Here is a 21,330-nt window from a genome sequence, read left to right as displayed (position 1 = left end):
AAGGCTTTATAATCTATGAAGTACTCACAAATTCAGATGTTTTTACATTTGATAAATCATATCCAATGTCTTAAAATCTTTAATATTCCATCCAAAGTGCCTGCCACTCATCTTAGATTCCGTTTGTGCAAATTAGTGGCATTTCAGGCAACTGTCCATCACACTGCTGTGGTTCCACATTCTACCTCTTTCTTTTCTTCCTCTTGCCTTCCACCTTTTACATTTGCTGTTCTTTTACTTTTCCTGTTTGTTTCTCTGAGGGCTTCTTCTCCACCCAAGGGCATTCCCAAAAGCACCAGGATGCTCTAATCCACCTGCCCACCCTGGACATTAGGTTCTATGTACCATACAAGAACATGCACCGTACAAGAACAGGTCTAGTGAGTACCTAGGGGGATAAACTTTCACTTTTCATCATGGATATCCCTCCAGTTTGGGGCAGGATGAAAGCAAGGTCAACTTTAGGCAATACTAAATGAAGGGAAAGATGGCCCTATGAGTTTCCAAGTATTAAAAGCAAAGACTTAACTAAGAAAGGCTTGCTGGACAGGCCTGAGTCACAGTGCCACCCCTCGAGTGGGGGTAAAGGGGCTCAGCTTCAACTAAATCACAAGGTTCCTGGCAGCAGGCAAAACAGCAGATGCTTTCTGTATATCTATACGTGAGTGTCACACACATATAAACCCACAGACATCATTTATCCAGCAGACATTTACTGAACAAGTACAGCGTGCTAAGTACCGGGAGACAAGGTTAACTAAAGAAAAATATCTGCTCTGAAGACGTCCACAGTTTCATGGAAGAGAAAAAAAAAACCCAATAAGAAAGCAATAGATTACCATCATAATTCACATGCTGTGGAAAAGAGGAGACATCTACATCTGCCTGGGTAGCCTGGTCTAATTCACTATGGTATCTTACTCAGATCAGAGGTTGGCCAACTTATCCTGTGAAGGGCCAGATACATATGTTCAGCTTCATGGGTTCAACTGTGTTGCAATGACTCAACTCTGCCCTTGTAGCCCCAAAGCAGCCATAGACGATATGTAAACCAATGGGCTTGACTATGCTCTAATAAAACTTTATTAACAAAAACCAAGCTTTGAATTTGATTTACTTTTTCATGTGTCGTGGGATACGCTCTTCTTTGGATGTTTCTTCAACCATTCAAAAGTGTAAAAAGGATAAAAATCATTCTTAGATCACAGGGTGTATAAAAACACACCGTGGGCCAGATTTGACCTGGAACATGGTGTGCTGACCTAGATTATTGCCATAGTCCCGGCCCCTCCAACACATTCCTCATTCTGCAGCCAGAGGAGTCCTTCTTAGACCAGATCTTATCACGTCATACATTGTCTCAATGACTTCTCGTTGCCTTTAGGATAAATTCCAAATGTCTCCATACTGGTTTATAAGGTACTCCACGATCCCCTGCTGAACCACTTTCATTTTTTTCAAGAGGCCATGCATTCATGTTCCCTGCTCCCATGCTATATTACCTGAGCAATTCCTATTCATTCCTCTATTTCCTCCTCCAGGAAGCCTTCCCTAAATTCTCACTAAGCCCAGGTGAGGTGTCCTCCTGCAGCGCTTTAAGAGCCTCAGGTATTGCCTCACGTCACGGCACTTATTATGTATGATTATTAAATATAGCTATCACTATGTCATTATTATTATTATTCCCTACTTGCGACTCTCTGTCTTAAGCTTGATGAAGACAACCTCTAAGTTTATCTGCTTCTCACTTACAGCCGCAGTTTCTAAATTGGAGTCTGACACAAAGTACATGCTCAGTAAACACTCTCCGGATGAATGAAAAATATTGCAGGGGGCGGGGGATGTGATCTGAGGAATCTACACGGAGGAGGTGTTCCCTGAGCTGAGCCTTAAAAGATGAGTAACAGTGTAGAATTTTGACAGACGGTGATGGGCATTTTCAAGCAGAGTAACATCTGTAGCAGTAGCGGAAGTGGGAGAGGCCATCTGAGGAACTTCAGGCAGTTTGGTATGGCTGGAGTCTTGTTGCCTGTTGGAAAATGATGGGAAGTGAGACGGGAGAGAGAACCTGAGAAACTGTAGGCTAAGATCAGGAATTCAGTCTTAACTCCTCAGGTCACGGGGAGTCTCAAAAAGACAAAGTTTGTCAGATTGACATTTTAGCAACTTCACTTAGATCTCATTGCCCAGTAGATAGTCTAGATCCAATTAAAGTGTCTGAGAGAAAGTAGACAAGATCATTTTGGCAGCAGACCTGGCTGGAGTTTGATGCCAATTTCATATTACGAAATAAATTCAGATTCTGCAGCAACAGTTCACAAAAGAAATAAAGACACGCAAATCAAGGATATGTTCATGAAAACACAGGGGAAGTTTCATACTTGAAACTCAGGAAAAATGGCCAAGTCGGAAATACAGAATTAGAAAAAGTCACAGCCTCTAAGTATACGTCATCTGGTTCACTAGCCCACATGTGCCTTTTTTTTTTTTTTTTTAACATTTATTTATTTTTGAGAGACAGAGAGAGACAGAGTGCAAGCAGGGGCGGGCAGAGAGACAGGGAGACCCAGAATCTGAAGCAGGCTCCAGGCTCTGAGCAAGCTGTCAGCCCAGAGCCTGACGCGGGGCTTGAACTCACGAACCATGAGATCATGACCAGAGCGCAAGTCAGACGCTTAAGTGACTGAGCCACCCTGGCGTCCCCACATGTGCCTATTTAAATTTGAATTTAAATTTACTAAATGGATGAAGGGTGTCAGAAGGTAAACATTTCCAGCTATAAAAGAAATAAGCCATGGGGATGTAATCTACGGCATGGTGACTATGGTTAATAGCACTGTGTTGCAAACAATAGATCAATCTTAAAAATTCAACTTAATTAATATATTTTCTAAATTTACATGCTAGTTAGCATATAGTGCAACAATGATTTCAGGAGTAGATTCCTTAATGCCCCTTCCCTGTTTAGCCCATCCCCCCCCCCACTCCCTCCAGTAACCCTCTGTTCGTTCTCCATACTTAAGAGTCTCTTATGTTTTGTCCTCCTCCATTTTTATATTATTTTTGCTTCCCTTCCCTTATGTTCATCTGTTCTGTGTCTTAAAGTCCTCATATGAGTGAAGTCATATGATTTTTGTCTTTCTCTGGCTGACTAATGTCACTTAGCATAATACCCTCCAGTTCCATCCACGTAGTTGCAAATGGCAAGATTTCATTCTTTTTCATTGCCGAGTGATACTCCATTGTATATATACACCACATCTTCTTTATCCATTCATCCATCAATGGACATTTGGGCTCTTTCCATACTTTGGCTATTGTTGATAGTGCTGCTATAAACATGGGGGTGCATGTGCCCCTTCAAAACAGCACACCTGTATCCCTTGGATAAATATCTAGTAGTGCAATTTTTGGGTCGTAGGGTAGTTCTATTTTTAATGTTTTGAGGAACCTCCATACTATTTTCCAGAGTGGCTGCACCAGTTTGCATTCCCACCAACAATGCAAAAGAGATCCTCTTTCTCTGAATCCTCAACATCTGCTGTTGCCTGAGTTGTTAATGTTAGTCATTCTGACAGGTGTCAGGTGGTATCTCATTGTGGTTTTGATTTGTATTTATGTGATGCTGAGTAATGCTAAGCATTTTTTCATGTGCCGGTTGGCCATCTGGATGTCTTCCTTGGAGAAGTGTCTATTCATGTCTTTTGCCCATTTCTTCACTGGATTATTTGTTTTTCGGGTGTTGGGTTTGATAAGCTCTTTGTAGATTTTGGATACTAACCCTTTATCTGATATGTCATTTGCAAATATCTTCTCCCATTACATTGGTTACCTTTTAGTTTTGCTGACTATTTCCTTCACTGTGCAGAAGGTTTTTATTTTGATGAGGTCCCAGTAGTTCATTTTTGCTTTTGTTTCCCTTGCCTCCGGAGACATGCTGAGTAAGAAGTTGCTGCAGCCAAGGTCAAAGAGTTTTTTGCCTGCTTTCTCCTCCAGTATTTTGATGGCTTCCTGTCTTACATTTAGGTCTTTCATCCATTTTGAGTTTATTTTTGTGTCTGGTGTAAGAAAGTGGTCCAGGTTCATTCTTCTGCATGTTGCTGTCCAGTTTTCCCAGCACCACTTGCTGAAGAGACTGTCTTTATTCCATTGGATATTCTTTCCTGCTTTGTCAAAGATTAGTTGGTCAAATGTTTGTGGGTCCATTTCTGGGATCTCTATTCTGTTCCATTGATCTGAATGTCTGTTTTTATGCCAGTACCATACTGTCTTGATGATTACAGCTTTGTAATACAGCTTGAAGTCCGGGATTGTGATGCCTCCAGCTTTGGTTTTCTTTTTCAAGATTGCTTGGCTATTCGGCATCTTTTATGGTTCCATACAAATTTTAGGATTGTTTGCTCTAGCTCTGTGAGGAATGCTGGTGTTATTTTGATAGGGATTGCATTGAATATGTATATTGCTTTGGGTAGTATTCACATTTTAACAATATTTGTTCTTCCTATCCAGGAGCATGGAATATTTTTCCTTTTTTTGTGTGTCTTCTTCAATTTCTTTCATAAGCTTTCTATAGTTTTCAGTATATAGACTTTTCACCTCTTTGGTTAAAAATTCAATTTATTAATCATACTAAGCTACATTTCCTACAATCATTAGCCACATGTAGCTAATGGCTACTGTATCTGACAGTACAGAATTATAGAACATTCCCATTATTGCAGAAGGTTCTATTGAACAACACCATCTAGACTGTGTTGAAATTACAGTTAAAGTCAAGACTGTCCAGGAAGTTCCACAAAAAGTTAACCATAGAACAGCCCTAGTACCTAGAAATTCCACTACTGGTTATGTACCCCAAAGAACTGAAAGCATGGACTTGAACAGATATGTGTAGGCTAACATCACAGCAACATTATTTACCATATCTAAGAGGTAGAAGTGACCCCGGAGTCCATCAATAGACGAATGGATGAACAAAATGTGGTATATACATTCAATGGAATATCATTCATCCATGAAAAGGAACAAAACTTTGATATCTCTTACAACACGGATGGACTTCGAAAACATGTGGAGGGAAATAAACAAGACACAGGACAAACATTGTATATATTACTTGTACGTGGTACCTAGATTAGTCAAATTCGCAAAGACCGAAAGTAGCATGGTGATTACCAGGGACTGAGGGAAGGGTGGGGGATGGGGATGATTATCTAATGGGTACAGAGTTTCTGTTGGGGATAATTAAAAACTTTCGGGTATATATAGTCACAATGGTGACACAACATCGTATGTGTTTGATGCCACTGAATTGTCTACTTACAAGTGGTTAAAATAATAAATACTGTGTTATATCTATTTTACTATAATAATTATTTTAAAAGTATCATCCAGGGAGAATGTATAGAACAGGAGGAGGAGAAAGCTGAAAAGAGATTTTTAAGAGAATAAATAAGAAAATGAAACCATCGAAGAGTCCCACAAAGTCAGGAGGGTCGAATGGGAAACCGGAGGGAATGCTGTCCAGAAAACCAAGGCAGAAAAGAAAAAGCAATTTGCTACCCACGCACCCATTTGTGATGTGCTACAAACAACATTCCCTATCTAAAGCCCCACAAGAAAGAGGTACAACCAGACTACCACGTATGGAGAGGCAGCTTGTGTTCCTCTGCTTCCTCCTGTTCTAGATCTCACGGGAGTCACTGCCTAAGTAAAATTAAGTATCTTGACTCCACTTCTCCCTCTCAGCTCACGTTTTCAAGTTCTAGCTGATAACCTGGAAAGAAAACAGATGGGCGAGGTAGGTGATGGGGATGGTTGCGTTACCGTATTGTATGCCTGAAACTCCTATAACGCTACGTGTTAACCCAGCAAAATTAAAATTAAACCCTAGAAAAAAAGGAAAGGTAAACCTGAAGATGGTGATGCAGCAGCATTACTCTTCAATCTCTCTTTACCCTCGCATGAAAACAGAAAGGACACCTAGATAGGAAAACCAGAAACCCACGAGCGATGTCGATGACAAAATTTGGTGACGGAGCAACCCCATGAGTCTCAAAATACAAACGAGTGGGAACAAACCACCAACAGCCGTTAGGAGCTGCGTGGTACCAGCACCTGCATCTGAGAGAGAAGGAGAGAACAGAGTAGTGCCTGAGGCCCCAAACCAGGAGAAGCCCCCAAAGAGCCAGGAGACCTTCACGGGGCTGCAGGCGGGGTGACATGGGAATGGCAGCTACCCCCCAGGAGCAGCTGAGAGCAAGAACGCTGGTAGGAAGGTCCGGAGGGACCGGAGCCGGCTGGCCTCCCCCTATCAGGGCTGACCCTCAGGGCTCCCCTCTGAAGATAGGAGACCCCGAGCTGGAGGTGCTGGGATCAGATCAAAACCGACCAGGACAGGGACAAGGCAGAAGAAGGAAAGGGAAGCTCTAGGCTAGGGATGGAGGAAATCTCGGGAAGTGAGCCGCCATCATCACGACAACCATCGAAGATGAGCTCTGTGAAGAGGCACAAGCGTATCTGAACCCTTCTCATTCTTCAAGACGGAGAAAGCGATTTTCACATACAGAAAAGCATTGAGGACCAATATCGCGGGAGTAAAAGAAAATAAGGAGCGCGGATGATCGCCAAGATCACAGAACAAAGGACAAAATGACATCGTGTGCCTTGGGTTTGCCAGAGGAATCAAACCTGGGTCTGGCCCGTACTGCGGATCCAGCTGCAAATCTGCAGGAAATGCAGGAGACAGAGGAACACGGCTAACGGCACCAGGAGTGTGCATTCTGCCAAATTCAGGTCCTGATGTCTAACGGCCCAAACTCTTTGAAAGAGTTCCTGGAGCTGCTGTACAACAAATGACCACACACTAGGTGGCTTAAAACAACAGGAATCTACTCTCTCCTAGTCCTGGAGCCCAGAAAGCTAAAATCAAGATGCCAGCAGGGCTGTTTCCTTCTGAAAGTCCCTGAGGCAGAATCCACTTCATGTCCCTCTCCTAGCTTCTGGTGACTGCAGGCAACCCTTGGTGTGCCTTGTTTGCGGGCCCGTCACTTCATTCTCTGCCTCCTGCTTCCATTTCTCCTCTCCTCTTGTAGAATAACGGACATTGGATTTAGGGCTCATCCTAACCCAAGGTCATCTCATCTTGAGATCTTTACCGTAATTATTCTGTGAAGGCCGTTTTTCTAAACAAGGTCAGAGGTCTAACTCGAAGGTTCCAGTGGACATAGGGAGGGGCCCCCGTTCAACTCACTACATGCTTCAAGGTAAACTGTAAGGAAAATAAAAGGATAGAAGACGAACCATAGATTAAAAGAAACTTAGGGGTGCCCGGATGGCTCAGTTAGCTAAGCGTCTGACTCTTGGTTTCGGCTCAGGTCATGATCTCACAGTTTCGTGAGTGCAAGCCCCGTGTCAGGCTCTGTGCTGACAGTGTGGGGCCTGCTTGGGCTTCTCTCTCTCTCTCTCTCTCTCTCTCTCTCTCTGCCCCTCCCCCACTCGCACTGTCTCTCTCAAAAATAAATAAATAACCTTTAAACAATAATAACAAAAGAGACTTTAAAAACATATCAACATTTTTTTTTTTTTTAATTTTTTTTTTTTCAACGTTTATTTATGTTTGGGACAGAGAGAGACAGAGCATGAACGGGGGAGGGGCAGAGAGAGAGGGAGACACAGAATCGGAAGCAGGCTCCAGGCTCTGAGCCATCAGCCCAGAGCCCGACGCGGGGCTCAAACTCCCGGACCGGGAGATCGTGACCTGGCTGAAGTCGGACGCTTAACCGACTGCGCCACCCAGGCGCCCCTATCAACATTTTTTTTTAATGGACAAGATGAAACTACAGTTCCTAAAGATGCATATTTGGGTGACAACACTTCGAAAAAAAAACAAAACAAAACAGGGAAGCGAAGACTAAAAACATCAAGCTAATGGTTACTTTTGGTGGGAGGCAAGGGGCTGTGACATGAATGGGACTTCAGATCAAGTTCCAGTTCTTGACCTGGGTGGTGGTTACAAGGGTGTTCACCTGATAGTAATTCATTAATCCACACATTTGTGTTGTCTGGTTTCTGTGTCTGTACTTTTTGTTTCAATAAAAATCTGTATTGAAAAGGCAAGGAAACACACACACCTTTGAGATCATACCTTTCTTTTCCACTCATCTAATTTGTCTCCATAGCATTACTTGTTAAGTGACCAGGAAGAGCTTTTGTAAGAGGCAATTTGCAATCACAGTACAGTCTAAATAAATGCTTATGCTAACAATGGTAACATTAGCTACTCAAAAGATACTACCTACAAGGGAATTTTCTATGCCACAGTTGTCTAAGAAGCCAGTTTATAGGGCAGAGATTGCTAGGTCATAGATGGATGCCCGTGTGGCTTTCTCCAAGTGCGTTCAGTGGACCACCTGCATCACAATGGTCCTGATTATAAGGCACATCCCTGGACTCCAATCAGAGATACAGATTCAGTAGATGGGATTGACAACCATGGTCTGTGCCTGAAGTTCACCCTAGATTTATTTAAAAATGCAAAAATTCTATCCAAACAGTACCTTCCTGCACAAAGAGCTGAAGACAAGAAACTACACAGGTATCTAAGCCACAATCTATAGTAACTATAATGGTCAATTTTCTAGGATAAGCACCTAGAAATTTTGTTATTAGTGTTTGATGTGGTAATGGCTTAAGGACACGTTCCTCTTCCTAACCAGGAAGATAAAAACAGAGAAGCTTATTTCTCTATGGGCAACTACCTGAATTGCACTACAAGAACCTTAAATTCTTTTTTTTTTTTTAATTAATTAATTATTTATTTATTTATTTTCAACGTTTATTTATTTTTTGGGACAGAGAGAGACAGAGCATGAACGGGGGAGGGGCAGAGAGAGAGGGAGACACAGAATCGGAAACAGGCTCCAGGCTCTGAGCCATCAGCCCAGAGCCCGATGCGGGGCTCGAACTCACGGACCGCGAGATCGTGACCTGGCTGAAGTCGGACGCTTAACCGACTGCGCCACCCGGGCGCCCCAAAGAACCTTAAATTCTTAAACTAATCTTCTCCAGACCCAAAAATTAAAGCCATATACTCTAAATCCAATGTGGTAACCAGACTTGCTTGAACTGGAATTAGAGGCACAATTTCATTTATTTTTTTCTTTTTAATTTTTTTAATGTTTATTTCTGAGAGAGTGTGTGAGGGGGAGAGGAGCAGAGAGAGAAAGGGAGACAGGATCCAAAGCAGGCTGCAGGCTCTGAGCCATCAGCATAGAGCCCAGCGTGGGGCTCAAACCCACCAGCCACAAGATCATGACTCAAGCTGAAGTTGGACGCTTAACCAAATGAGCCACCCAGGCACCCCAAAGAGGCACAATTTTAAATGTTAGATGTTCCAAAGATTTTCTAGGCTTACGATCAGTTTCTTTAATTTCCTGAACCTACAATTTTTTATCTGAAGACTTAATAGTGAATTGCCACAAAACTGTTTAATAGTACTGTTTCCTGGATATTACACATATCGATCTTATGGATGTTGGCAAAATTGTATTTTGAAATTGAAAATGAAGACTTTTGGGACACCTGGGTGGCTCAGTCAGTTAAGCGTCTAACCGGCTCAGGTCATGATCTCATAGTTCATGAGTTCGAGCCCCGCATTGGGCTCTCTGCCGTCAGTGTGGAGGCTGGAGCCTGCTTCAGATTCTGTCTCCCTCTCTCTCTGCCCCTTCCCCACTGGTGCTTTCTCTCTCTCTCAAAAATAAACATTAAAATTTTTTTTTAATTTTTTTCAATGTTTATTTACTTTTGAGACAGAGACAAAGCATGAACGGGGGAGGGTCAGAGAGAGAGAGGGAGACACAGAATCTGAAACAGGATCCGGGCTCAGAGCTGTCAGCACAGAGCCCAACACGGGCCTCGAACTCACGGACTGTGAGATCATGACCTGAGCTGAAGTCGGATGCTTAACCGACTGAGCCACCCAGGCACCCCAAAGAATTTTTAAATAAAAAAGAAAACGAAGACTTTTAGAAAAGATTGTAACATCAAACTTTATATATAAAGTACGAGCGTGTGTGTGTGTGTGTGTGTGTGTGTGCGCGCACATACGCGTGAATGAATAGGAATTCAGCGCTCGTTATGTTAACTGGCAGGATGAGAAGGGCCACGAAGATGACAAACACCCAACAAGGCGTTTAGACACAAGAATGGCAACTCCAGCTGTAGCTAGAAAAGGAAATAATGGAAAGAAGTCCAAAGTCATACAGCTGACTCTGGTTCTCCATCTCTAGGGCTTGAAGAAATTACCTGGAGGGTCTTGTTAAATGAGATTCTTGGGCTCTGCCTCAAAGGACTCTGACTCCTTAGGTTTGGGTAGAGCTCAGGAATCTGCATTTTTATAAACTCCTTAGGTTAAGTCTGGAACAAGTCATACTTTGAAAGATCTTCAACGGGGGTTACAGCCCAGGCTGACACTTAGTGTCACTGGTGTCCAGCAAGGAACGGTATCTTAGTGGCGCCACAAAACAAGGTGAGTAGCAGCTAAGAGGTCTGAGACTCAGGTAGGCCGGTTAACAGACCGCATTAGTTCCCCAGGGCTGCCATAATAAATTACCAAGCTGGGTAGCTCAAAACAGTAGAATCGTATTCTATCCCAGGTCTAGAGGCCAGCAGTCCACAATCTACAGGTTGGGCAAGGGGGGCTGCTCCCTCCAGGGGCTCTGTGGGAGATGCTACCCCTTGCCTCTTCCAGCTGCTGGTGGCGGGCGGCATTTCTTGACTTTCGTTCCAACCCCTCCTTCCATCTCACAAAGCCTCTCCTCCTCTCCGCACCTTTCCTCTGGGCGTCTCTTGTAAGGATACAGGTCATTGGATTTAGGGCTCACCCACATCATTCGGAACGCTCTTACCTTGAGATTCTTGACTCAGTTACATCTGTAAAGATCCCTTTTTCCAAATAAGCTCACAATACAGGTTCCAGAGATTAGGATAAACACGTGTTTTTGGTTTTGGTTTTGTTTTGAGGGGCCACCATTCAACCAGCTACCCAGGCCAACTCCGCAACAACCAGCTGTTGGGGGCGACTGTCAGAGCAAGAGGAAGGCGAGAGCTATCTGGCTCTCGTGCTGGATGAGCCTAACCTTCAAGGGAAGGTCAGGAAGGCTCAGACTTCGGAACCAGCCAGAAGTTAGCCACTAACAGATGAAGTGGGTAGTGGGATGCGCAGCGGAGCTCACTTTATTTTATTACCCGGAACTTCTGAGTCAGGATGCTGTAATCCCTACTAATCAGGACACGACTGTGCTCCCACTCTGGGACAAAGCCACGCTGCCGCAGCATGTGGACGTCCAGGGACAACAGGAAGACCGGAGGCTGGGAGTCAGACTGGACGACACAGAACTGCAAACCGCACCATTAAGTAGAAGCATAAACAGCTACCACTTACTGCGCACCTGGTCTATGCCTGGCACTTCACATTTATTATCGCCTCTTTTCATCGCGACCTTGTAATATGGGTCCTGCAACAGGGGTTCCCACTTACCATAGGAGAAAACAGGCTTTTAAAGATTAAAGTTATAGAACCAGTAAGTGGCAGAGCTGTAATTTAGCCCCACATCACTCTGGCTCCCAAGCCCATTATCTTTCTATGAAAACATGCTGCCTCTCCACAAATCAATAGACCTACCTCAAAGTTTCGCATCTCCTTTTCCAACACCTTCTCTTCTCTCTTCGGACCCTTCTCTCTACCACTTCATCCTGGGGTTCACCACCTGTTACCATGTCAAAACGTTTGTTTTCTACCAAACGCCCTGCATTAAAAAATATAACTTGGCTAATGTAGAGTAAGTATTTCAAAGCTTTCTAAATGAGAATCACAGGTGAGGCTCTGGATTGGGAACGTTTGCTCCTTTGTGATAGGGCCGTTATTCATCTTGACGTGACCACCCGTGGGGAGCTCTCGCAGGGATTTTGGCGCTCAGTTCCAAATCCGGGGCTTGTCTCTAATCTTAGAACTGCGGGTCCCCTCTTTCCCACCACCGAATGCGTGCCACCAGTGACGTTTTACAGGTGGTATTATCTGAGTAGGTACAGCACTGGGTTCCTCAGCAGGGACCCACAGCGGAAAGCTACAATGATGCAACAAGGTCCAGGAAGCTGCTGATAACACTACGCCTCTCGTCCAACCAGGAACTGATGCCCTTCGAGTACCACCTAATCTGCCCTAAAGGTTTTATGAAGTTTTATGAAAGAGCATCCATGAATGTCTGAGTACTAGGCCGTGTCCTGCACTAGCTTGCCTCCTTGCGCACCTGAGCCGGGGGCAAGCTTTAACAGTACTTTTAGCTCATTCTGTTTCAACCTAGGTAACAGGACTGAAAGTTTTAAGAAAGTCCTAGCCTGGACTGACAGATCTAGTCAGGCCTTTCCTAAGACTGAGTCTGTGAGTTTCTGTAAATTCTTATTATTAATAACAATAATAAAGTTTTGCATATGGGCTTTAAGAATCTCGGCCCTCATCACCCCCTGAACGCCAGTTTAGCAGCTATTTTGTACAATTCTCAGCGACTGGAATCGTAAACGATGACTAACTGACGGGTACACCTTTCCCCACAATCCTGCAGGCGTTCCTTTTCCTGTCCTGTCTCACAGAAGCAGTCTTCAATTTTAAGACCCACGAATAGCTGGCATCAGTACAGAAGTCCGTTTGACAGTAACTTAATGGACTTCTGGTGACAAATTCTAGTTTACAAAAAGAAAGAAAGAAAGAAAGAAAGAAAGAAAGAAAGAAAGAAAGAAAGAAAGAAAAGAAAAGAAAAAAAAAAAAAAAAGAAAGAGAAAGAGAAGAAAAAGAAAAATCTTTTAAAATGTTTCCGAATAGGTCTGTGTCGTTGCGTGCGTTTGCTTTTAGTCAGAGAACTTGGTAGGAAACCGAGATTGTAAAGCGCTTGGTGGTGCCTGGGCGTGCAGCGTTTGCTGGGAGCAAGACGTCATCGTGGGAAGCGTGTACTTCTTCGGATTACTGCTTGGCGGATTAGAAACCTGCAGATCAGTCCCAGGTTAGCCTTGATTAACTGCCCTGGGTGCTTCTGGGCCAGTGGGGGGCGGGGAAGGGAAGGGGGGTGTCTGCCGGACTCAAAACCCATACTCGTGGTAAGCTTTCGCTCAAAACATTTCAGAGTTTAATTTTTACTTAAACCCAGTCCCGGCTAATAATGAAGCTACCAGGAATCATCTGGAATGCTAACTAAACTGGTGCCCGCAGTCACGTCAGTCGAACCTTCTGCCCCCACGATCCCTGTCTGCCCACATGCTTCTGTCTATCAGGCTGGGCCTAGGGATCAGCTCTCGCGGCGGCATTGGTTGGATTTCAGGAAAAGAGAAACCCACGATTTAAAGGGCTCAGTTCCCACCTGCCAGGCATCGTCCGCATGGTCCAACTTGCCTTTGGAACATATTTGGGAGAATCTCCAGCTTTTGTTCATCTATTACACTGACTGGCCAAAGGAAAGAGAGTTCCCGCAAGTGTCCCCTTGGTCACCTTGACAATTTCTAAAAGCGAAACTTGCGCTCCAGACCGGATTGACACTGAGTCTGCGGGGCGCTGAGCGCCTGCCCAGGTCAGCAGCCCCCGCCCGGCGTGCGGGCGGGGACCGGGCGGAGCTTGGACAAGGCGTGGCTTTCCGTGGGAGAGAAGGAAAGGCTTTTGCCCCACCTCCTAAAGACCCTGCTCTCCCTTAGCCAATCAAGGAGGCCTATGCAAATGAGGCCCCTGTCGCCCCGGTAACCGTGATGCAAGACAGCCAATGGAAACCAGCCAGCCGCGGCCCTGCGCCACGATTGGGACTTAAGTGAGGAGCTAGAGGCCCAATGGGCTGTGGGAACGGTCCTCGGCGGGTTGAAGGGCGGGGATATGCAAATATGGTTTGAAAAGCCGGCGGGAAATCTGAGTTTCGCGGGAGGACCTTGGCGCGTAAACCGTATCCCTTCATTCATTGTCAGCAGCAGCTTCCTGGAGCCATTTTTCAGCTGCCGGCCGCAGCACCCGGGCTGCCGCCGCCGCCTCGCAATCCGTTGCATCGGCCGCCCCCGACGCCTCCATCCCCCCTCGGGGCCCGATATCCGTGCGGCCGGGACCCTCCTCTCTCCAGAGCCCCGATTATTTTTGGCCCCCGGTGCCCGTGCGGTGCGGAAAAATAAAAAGAAACGAGACAGAAGGGGCTCGGAAGCGCCGGGCGGGGAGGAGAGAAGGAGGAGAGACTTGGAAACTCCGACTGCAAATAATAAAAGAAATTGAAAACAATACATTAATATACCATAGCAATAAAAAGAGCAGGAGCGAGAGATGAGAAAGGGGATCCAGCCCGCCCTGGAGCAGTACCTGGTGACCGCCGGGGGTGGGGAGGGGGCGGCTGTCGTCGCCGCCGCCGCAGCAGCCTCCATGGACAAAAGGGCACTGCTAGCCAGCCCCGGCTTCCCCGCCGCCGCCGCCGCTGCCGCCCCGGGCGCGTACATCCAGATCCTCACCACGAACACTTCCACCACCTCCTGTTCCTCTTCCCTCCAAAGCGGCGCCGTCGCCGCCGGCCCCCTCCTCCCCAGTGCCCCCGGCGCGGAGCAGACGGCCGGCAGCCTCCTCTACACCACGCCGCACGGACCCTCCAGCAGAGCCGGGCTGCTGCAGCAGCCACCAGCGCTGGGACGCGGCGGCGGCGGCGGCGGCGGCCCTCCGGTAATGCCCTCCGGTTCCCACCGTCCTCCGGTTCCCACCGTCCCCAGCCCGGGCGGGAGGTGGGCTCGCACCGCGCGGGGTGGTGGGCGCGCTGCGGGCCGCCCCGGGACGGCGCAGGGCCGAGCGTCGCGGGCCTCGGCGGCCGCCCCTCCAACGGGGCTTTATTGTTAGCCTCGTGCACTGCCCCCCTGCGCCCGGAGGTCGGGGGGCTCCGCCAGGCGCGCGGGGCAGCGGGGATCGCCTTGGCGCGGACCACGTCAAACACTCCGAAACTTTTCGCGGTCCCCCCTTCTTTTCCTGCACTTTTCCCTACCCCCACCCTCCCCTCCCCTCCAACTCGAAGCTTCCTCTTTCTCGGGCGTAGGAAGGGGTCACGCCCCGGATGGAGAAGGGGGTGGGGGGGGGAGGGAGTAGTGAACTGGGGAGTGGGGGACTCTGGGGGCTGGAAACCGGGGGGACAGTTGGGGTGATCGCCCCACCCCCTCCGCCGGCCTCAGAGGCCCGCTGGCGGCCGGGGGGTCCCTGAGGCGTGCTCGGGGCGCAGGGGCTCTGCCAGGCTGCGCTTGACACATTTTGGGATCTGGAACTCCCGGCAACAAAGGGGTGGGGGAGGCGGAGAGGGGCGGTGGGGGAGGTGGGGCTGGAAGCCGGGTGCGAGCTGGGGCGTGGGCTGTCTGGGGGCGAGGGACCCGCGGGCAGGCGACCCGGCCTGGGCGCATCCTGGCGGTGGCAGCGGCGGCGCCCGCGTGGCCCGAGCGCCCGGGCCTTCCTCGCCGGGCCCCGGGCCTGCCCTTGACCCGCCTCTCCCCTTGCCCCTTCCTTCCCCGCCCTGTCCCCCTCCCCGCCCCCCGGCGACGGAGGGCGGGGGCAGCCGTGTTCCCGTCCCGCCGGCTGGGTCTGTCCCTCTCCCCGGGACCCGCCGGTGACGTTTCGCACACGTGCGCGGAGGACGCGCCTGTGACTGGGGAGGAGGCGGCGGCGGGAGGGGGCGCTGGAGGGGGAGAGGGGGGCACCCACTTCCTCCTGCTCGCCGGCTCCCTGGCCTGGGACGGTCCCGGCGCCCTCGCACCCGCCCCCGGCGCGGCCACCCTCCCTCTGCTCTCCCTAACCCCCCCCCCCCTCACCACGGGCGCCCGCCCTCGCCCGGCGCCGCCGGTCTGCTCGGCCCTCCGGGCCCCCTCTCCAGCCGGCCCCCCCACCTCCCCCGGAGCCAGGCTGGTTTCGGAAATGCCCTTACAGCAGCAGGTTAGTGACCGGGACGGCTCGGGGGCTGCCGCCGCCGCGGGGGGCACCGGATTCTGTTAGGGGCTGGAGCCGTGGGGGTAGGCGGTTGAGCGGGGTTTTGGAGTGGGAACGGGGGGTTGGGTGCTTGAGGGAAATGAGTAAGCAAGAAAAATCTAAGTAAGTAAATGCCCCGGCCTCCGGTTCTAGGAACCTCGGGCCGGGAGTGTCCGCCCCGGGGGGTGGGTATGGTGTTTACATGTATCTTTTTCTAGGGGGCCGATGGATGGGCGATTGAAAACCGGAGGGGGGGGGGGCTTCTCGCCAATGGCCGAGTTGAGCTCTGTTTTCTGTCTTCTTCCCTTGTGCTGGAGGGGGAGGGGGGCGGGTCAGAGGGTAGGGTGTCTGTAGGATTCCCAGGCCACCCGCCACCCCCTCCCTTTGTCCCTGTAATTTATAAAGCGCCTTTGAGAGATGATTTAGGTCAGTATGCGGCTTCTCTTTTTGTTGATACTCGAAAGAAGTGTGGCCCGGAGGTCTCTCCCCTTTCTCCTTTTTCTCCTTCATTCCCTTCCTCCATGGCTCCTGTCTTCACCCTCGTGGTGAGGCTTGGCCCCCACGAGGCTGGCAACCAACGAGAGTCAGATAAATGGTTGATAAATACCAGTCGTTGACCTCACCTTGTGTCAGTTCCAAATGGGTTTGTTTTTTGGAGAATCAAGATTTTGCACGGGTCTTTAAGAAAGTCAGCACATAGGCAGCACTTGGGGAAATGAGACGGGTCTTGGAATAACGAAAATTTCTTATTCCCATACTCTTTCCAGTTTCTCCCATGGCTGGGTCTTAACTGCTTTCCAGCCCCAGAGATACTTGCTGAGGATGTGTGATAGTCTCAAAGAAGCTCCTGGTTTTTAGTGACAAGGGTCTGCCAGCAGGGGGGAGATAGAGTTCAGTACCTACTTAGACACACTGTATCCAGTATGCTGGATCTCAGTCACAAGAATATTCCATGCTTTTGGCGTTAAATACTGTTACTTGGCCTGACCTAAACATGTTTGGATATATTTTAAGCATATTGGCCCCTTACACAGTTGTGTTACTATATCATAAACTTAACCCGAAACAACCAGCTATTGACATAATTCTTGCATTGGATTCAGACTTATGGGAGAGTACTTTTGACAATGGGAAGTTATCAGACCACCACCAGATTGCTGGTGTTTTGTTTTGTTTTGTTTTGTTTGACTCTTAGCCTGCTCTTGGAGCCTCCAAAACTTGTCTAGCCAAACTTCCCTGGACTTCATTGTATTTAAAGTGTAAAAATTATCCTCACTGGCTTTCAAGTTCTTTCAAAACTTTATCTTTTTTGCCATGAGATTATTATTCCAAAGTCATGAGCATTGAACGTGAAGTGTGATTTTCTTCTTATCAAAATTGTATTAGACTGTGATTCAAGTCTTGAAATTTTGTTGATCTTCTTTCCCTAAACCGGGAATGACAGCATGGGGATGGCTGAGTGATTGGCTGAGCAAAGAGACCATTTAAACACTTTGTGTCCAAGAAGAGGTTGAGAATTCTGTTCTGGAGGCCAGAGTTGCAGACCCAGCTGGTTCTAGTTCTCAAGAACATCTAAGAACTTAACGGGAGCAGATCCTCACCTTTTGGGGAAGAAAATAGGAGTACTACCTTACTGGCCAAGTCGCCTCTTATCATTTACAGGTTTCGTGCTCTTAGGCAAATAACTTAATTTCTCAAAACAGTTTTCCTCTTTTGTAAAATAGGAACAACAGCAATATTGCCGTTAAGGTTTTTTTGAAGGGTTAAATATGAGAATCCGTGTAAAACGCTTAGCACAGTGCCTGGCGAATAGTATAGATGCCCAATAAAACTACGATCCAGAAATGTTACTTCTTTTATAACTTAGAGCAATTGTATGGGACCTCGTGTACAGCCCTCCTTTGTTTACATGTATGAGTAAAATGGTTACGAGTTTTCTAAAGGGATATGTCGTTCCTTATATCCAATTAGTCTGGGTTTTTAAATCCACAAAACATGGCTGTCCCAGCAATGGGTAAAACGGGGGCATGTCAGTAGGACAGGAATATATAGAGATGGTGTTGAACTGCCTGAGCATGATCTTGTGCCTTGGGTTGTGATAAATTTAGATCAACTCATCCCCACTTTTTTTTGCCTGGGCTCCGCTCCTCCCATGACACCACGGACCTGCTAACTTTTGGGTGCAGTCTGTGTTGGTGGCGTTTGTAGGACTGAGCTGTCCGTCGTCACCAGGTCAGAGGCACGCTCTAGGGAAATTCATGTTCAGATGGTGAACTGTTGGAAATGGAAGAACTGTAGAGAACCATAGAGGAGCTATTTTCTGGAGCAGAAAGGACTTCATCATTTTCTCCCTCGTGGATGAAATGATTTCATCCAAGGCCTAGAAAATTTGGGATATATTAATGCAGGAGACAGTGGCCTTTCACATCTGATTTAATTTAATCCAGTCACAGCAGCCTGCTGATTACACTTTGGGAAAGAACCCACATGCTTGAAATTTCTGTGTAAGAATGGAGGAACCATAGACCATGTATATAGCTGGGACTGGTTTTTTTCCTGTGCAAGTATAAAAGAAAAATGCTGGGTTCCTGTGGTTCTATACTCAATAATCTTGCTTCTGCTGAGATACATGATTGATGCCAAGTTTAAACTAGGAGAGAATTTTTAGTCGCTACATACCCCAAAATGGAAGTTTTAATATAATGCGGTGCCCAGACGCGGGCAGTGCAAATAGCTCCACTATAATCAGTACCAAGGGCACCACTCTAATCATCCTCTGAGACAAAGCACCCTCAACTGTGGCCCTGTGAGCTAAGGAACCCAAGCTTGCAAACAGGGAAGGATTTTTTGTCGTTGTTGTTGTTTTTCTATAAGTCGTCACCTTGGAAGAGTAGATTCGGAGATTAATGCTGCTCTGTGTAAAGCTGCCTTGAAAACAGAAAATAATACTCAAAGCTTAGACCTGAATAAAAAGCAGCACCTGCAGATTTAGAGGCTGTGAGGGGAAAGTTGCTTTTATTCTTGTTTTTCAGAGGTCTGATGCAGTAGTTTCCTTTTAACTCTTCTGTCTTTATTGCCTCCCTAGAGATCTACCACCCACCCCTTTAACCCCTTTCCACAGGACTGGGATCCATTTGGCAAAGCTTCAGATAGTCTGCGTTCATTTTCTGGCTGGTTTTCTGATTTCATGGGATTTCCTTGTCTTCCACTTGGCCGGGCCAACCAGCTCCCATTCCTTTTTGAACCACCTATTTTCCCACCAACGTTTTGAAACCAGGATGAGTGAAAACCAACACTGGCTCGTGCTCATGATATCCAGTCCCGTGTCGGTGCCCGCGAAATCACCCCCAAAGTGTGCACAGCACGGAAGTAGATTTCGGTTCTTAATCAGATTCTCTGTTTCCATTCAGTTTTTAAAAAGGAACTTTTCCTGAATTCTTTGAGGTAGGAAGTATGTGGTTTAATGCATATTTTCATGCTTGTTCTCAGCTTAAAAATTGTGTTGTAGGGACCATAGTTACAACTGCTAAGAAGCCTTTTTTTCTACTAATCATTTTCCATGGGACCAGGAAGGGACAGTAACTGGGAAAGCAGCAAATATAGGAAACCACTAACTGTATCTCCTTCCTCCTACTCTGATCCTCTCTGTTGGCTTCAAAGAGTGACTTGGAAAATGTATCTTAACACCAAGAAAAGTTACACAACAGAAGGGCTTGGAAAAGCAACAGCAGAGATGGGGACGGGAAGCTCGTGTGTGTGTGTGTGTGTGTGTGTGTGTGTGTGTGGAGGGGGGGGAATACAGAGGGATAGTGCACAAAGGTTTGCTCCAATAAGAAGGAAATTGGTTTATTTTCTGTTGTCACTTTTGCTTCAGACACTTCCCTCCCTCCCCCCTCCCCCCACAAAGCAGTGTGTTTTTAGAACTAGAAGAATGTACAGGTTACAAGATTGCATTCTCAGTCTTCCCCGAGCCCTAACGGGGGGGGGGGGGGGGGGGGGGGAGGGGAGGGGGGCAGTCTTGGGGCCATGGCGGCCACAGTCATCTACAAGACCGCTTTGAACAAGAAGAGATAACGCCCATTGGTTGCCAGATTTTATCATGAGGCCCGTGCGCTTTGCTTTGCTGGGGAACCTGAGCAAAGCAAGAAGCTACTACTTAGATTTGTAAACTAAGGCAGGGGTTTATGTCAGCTGGAGGGTGATGGGAGAATTGACAGCTGATGGAACAAGGAGAGGATAAAAAGAAAAGAAAAGTTGACCCTTGAACAGCTTACACACACACGCACACACACACACACAGAGTAAAAAATCTGAGTAGAGCTCTTGACTCCCCAAAAACTTAACTACCAGTGGCCTACTGTTGACCAGAAATAACACAGTTAACACATCTTTTGCATACATATTGTTCACAGTGTTACAATAAAGTAAGCCAGAGAACAGAAAACGTTATTAAGAAAATCACAAGGAAGAGAAAATACACTTAAGAGTACTGTTTTTAAAAAAAAAAAAAAAGGAAGAAGAAGAAAAGAAAAATAAAAAAAAAATCCCTCATACAAGCGGACCCGTGTAGTTCAAACCTGCGTTCAAGGGTCAACTATACTCTACTTCAGTCTGCTTTCTGTTGCTGTGGCCCAGCTGTCTGGGGCTATCTGTAGGGTGTAGGCAATATTCTTATAACTTGACAGTCTCTAAGAATAATGCTTTAGGTTAGCATAGGCAACAACTGACAACTCCTGAGGTCTTGGTGTGAGTCATAACACTGAGAGCTGTCTGACCCAATCTGCTTCATTTTGCAGGTGAAGAAATTAAGCCCCAGTGGAGTTCAGTTACTTTCCCAAGGTCACAAGCTAGCTAATGGCAAAGCCAGGACTGAAACTGGAGACTTTGAATTCTTAGAGGAAGCCTCATTCACCAAGAGAAAGTTAACCGCGTCTCATGTGCTCTAGATGGGGAAATTGGGATGTGTAGAAAACTCCCTTTTAGGAGTGGTGACATTTTTTTTTTTTAATGGGCACCCAGGGAAGTCTCTTTTGAACAGTGGGTCTTGGAGTAACAACCCATTCTCAAAGATTCAGGATAAGCAAAGCTATTTTAGATGTTAAATGAAAGGGAATTTTAAAAAAAAATTTTTTTTTTTAATGGAAGGGGTGACTGGCTTATATAAAACATACTATTTTTAACGTTTTGTTATTTACAAGTTTGTTCTCTGTGTACGTGATGTTTTCTGGCACTTAAAAGGTGAAAGATGGACTTTACGGAGAATAGAACCTAAAAGGATTTCTGAAACTTTGTTCAGGACAGGGGCACACCATGGAGCTCTGGTA

The 21,330-nt window shown here is 46.9% G+C and overlaps 1 protein-coding gene and 1 long non-coding RNA gene across 3 annotated transcripts in view; one reads left to right on the top strand and one right to left on the bottom strand.

The window, feature by feature from the left end:
- Positions 1–1,065: 1,065 nt before the first annotated feature.
- Positions 1,066–14,486, bottom strand: LOC123607972. Its single transcript, XR_006717016.1, has 4 exons — positions 14,378–14,486; positions 13,410–14,270; positions 11,684–11,807; positions 1,066–2,029 (listed from the first exon to the last, which is right to left on the bottom strand). It is a non-coding gene; the product is annotated as an uncharacterized LOC123607972 (long non-coding RNA).
- The window catches only part of E2F3 (E2F transcription factor 3), a 78,658-nt gene continuing 71,546 nt past the window's right edge, over positions 14,219–21,330 (top strand). The window contains exon 1 of one of the 2 annotated variants that reach the window (XM_045497249.1): positions 14,219–14,728. In XM_045497249.1, coding sequence (XP_045353205.1) covers positions 14,342–14,728 — 387 coding nt within the window. In that variant the 5' untranslated portion in view covers positions 14,219–14,341. The remainder of the gene's footprint in view (positions 14,729–21,330) is intronic. The other variant, XM_045497250.1, reaches the window with a different exon arrangement.

Source organism: Leopardus geoffroyi, chromosome B2, assembly GCF_018350155.1.
Source record: "Leopardus geoffroyi isolate Oge1 chromosome B2, O.geoffroyi_Oge1_pat1.0, whole genome shotgun sequence".
NCBI classification, from domain to species: Eukaryota; Metazoa; Chordata; class Mammalia; order Carnivora; family Felidae; genus Leopardus; species Leopardus geoffroyi.
The sequence above is the reverse complement of the archived record's forward strand: the minus strand, read 5'-3'. Positions and strand labels throughout refer to the sequence as shown.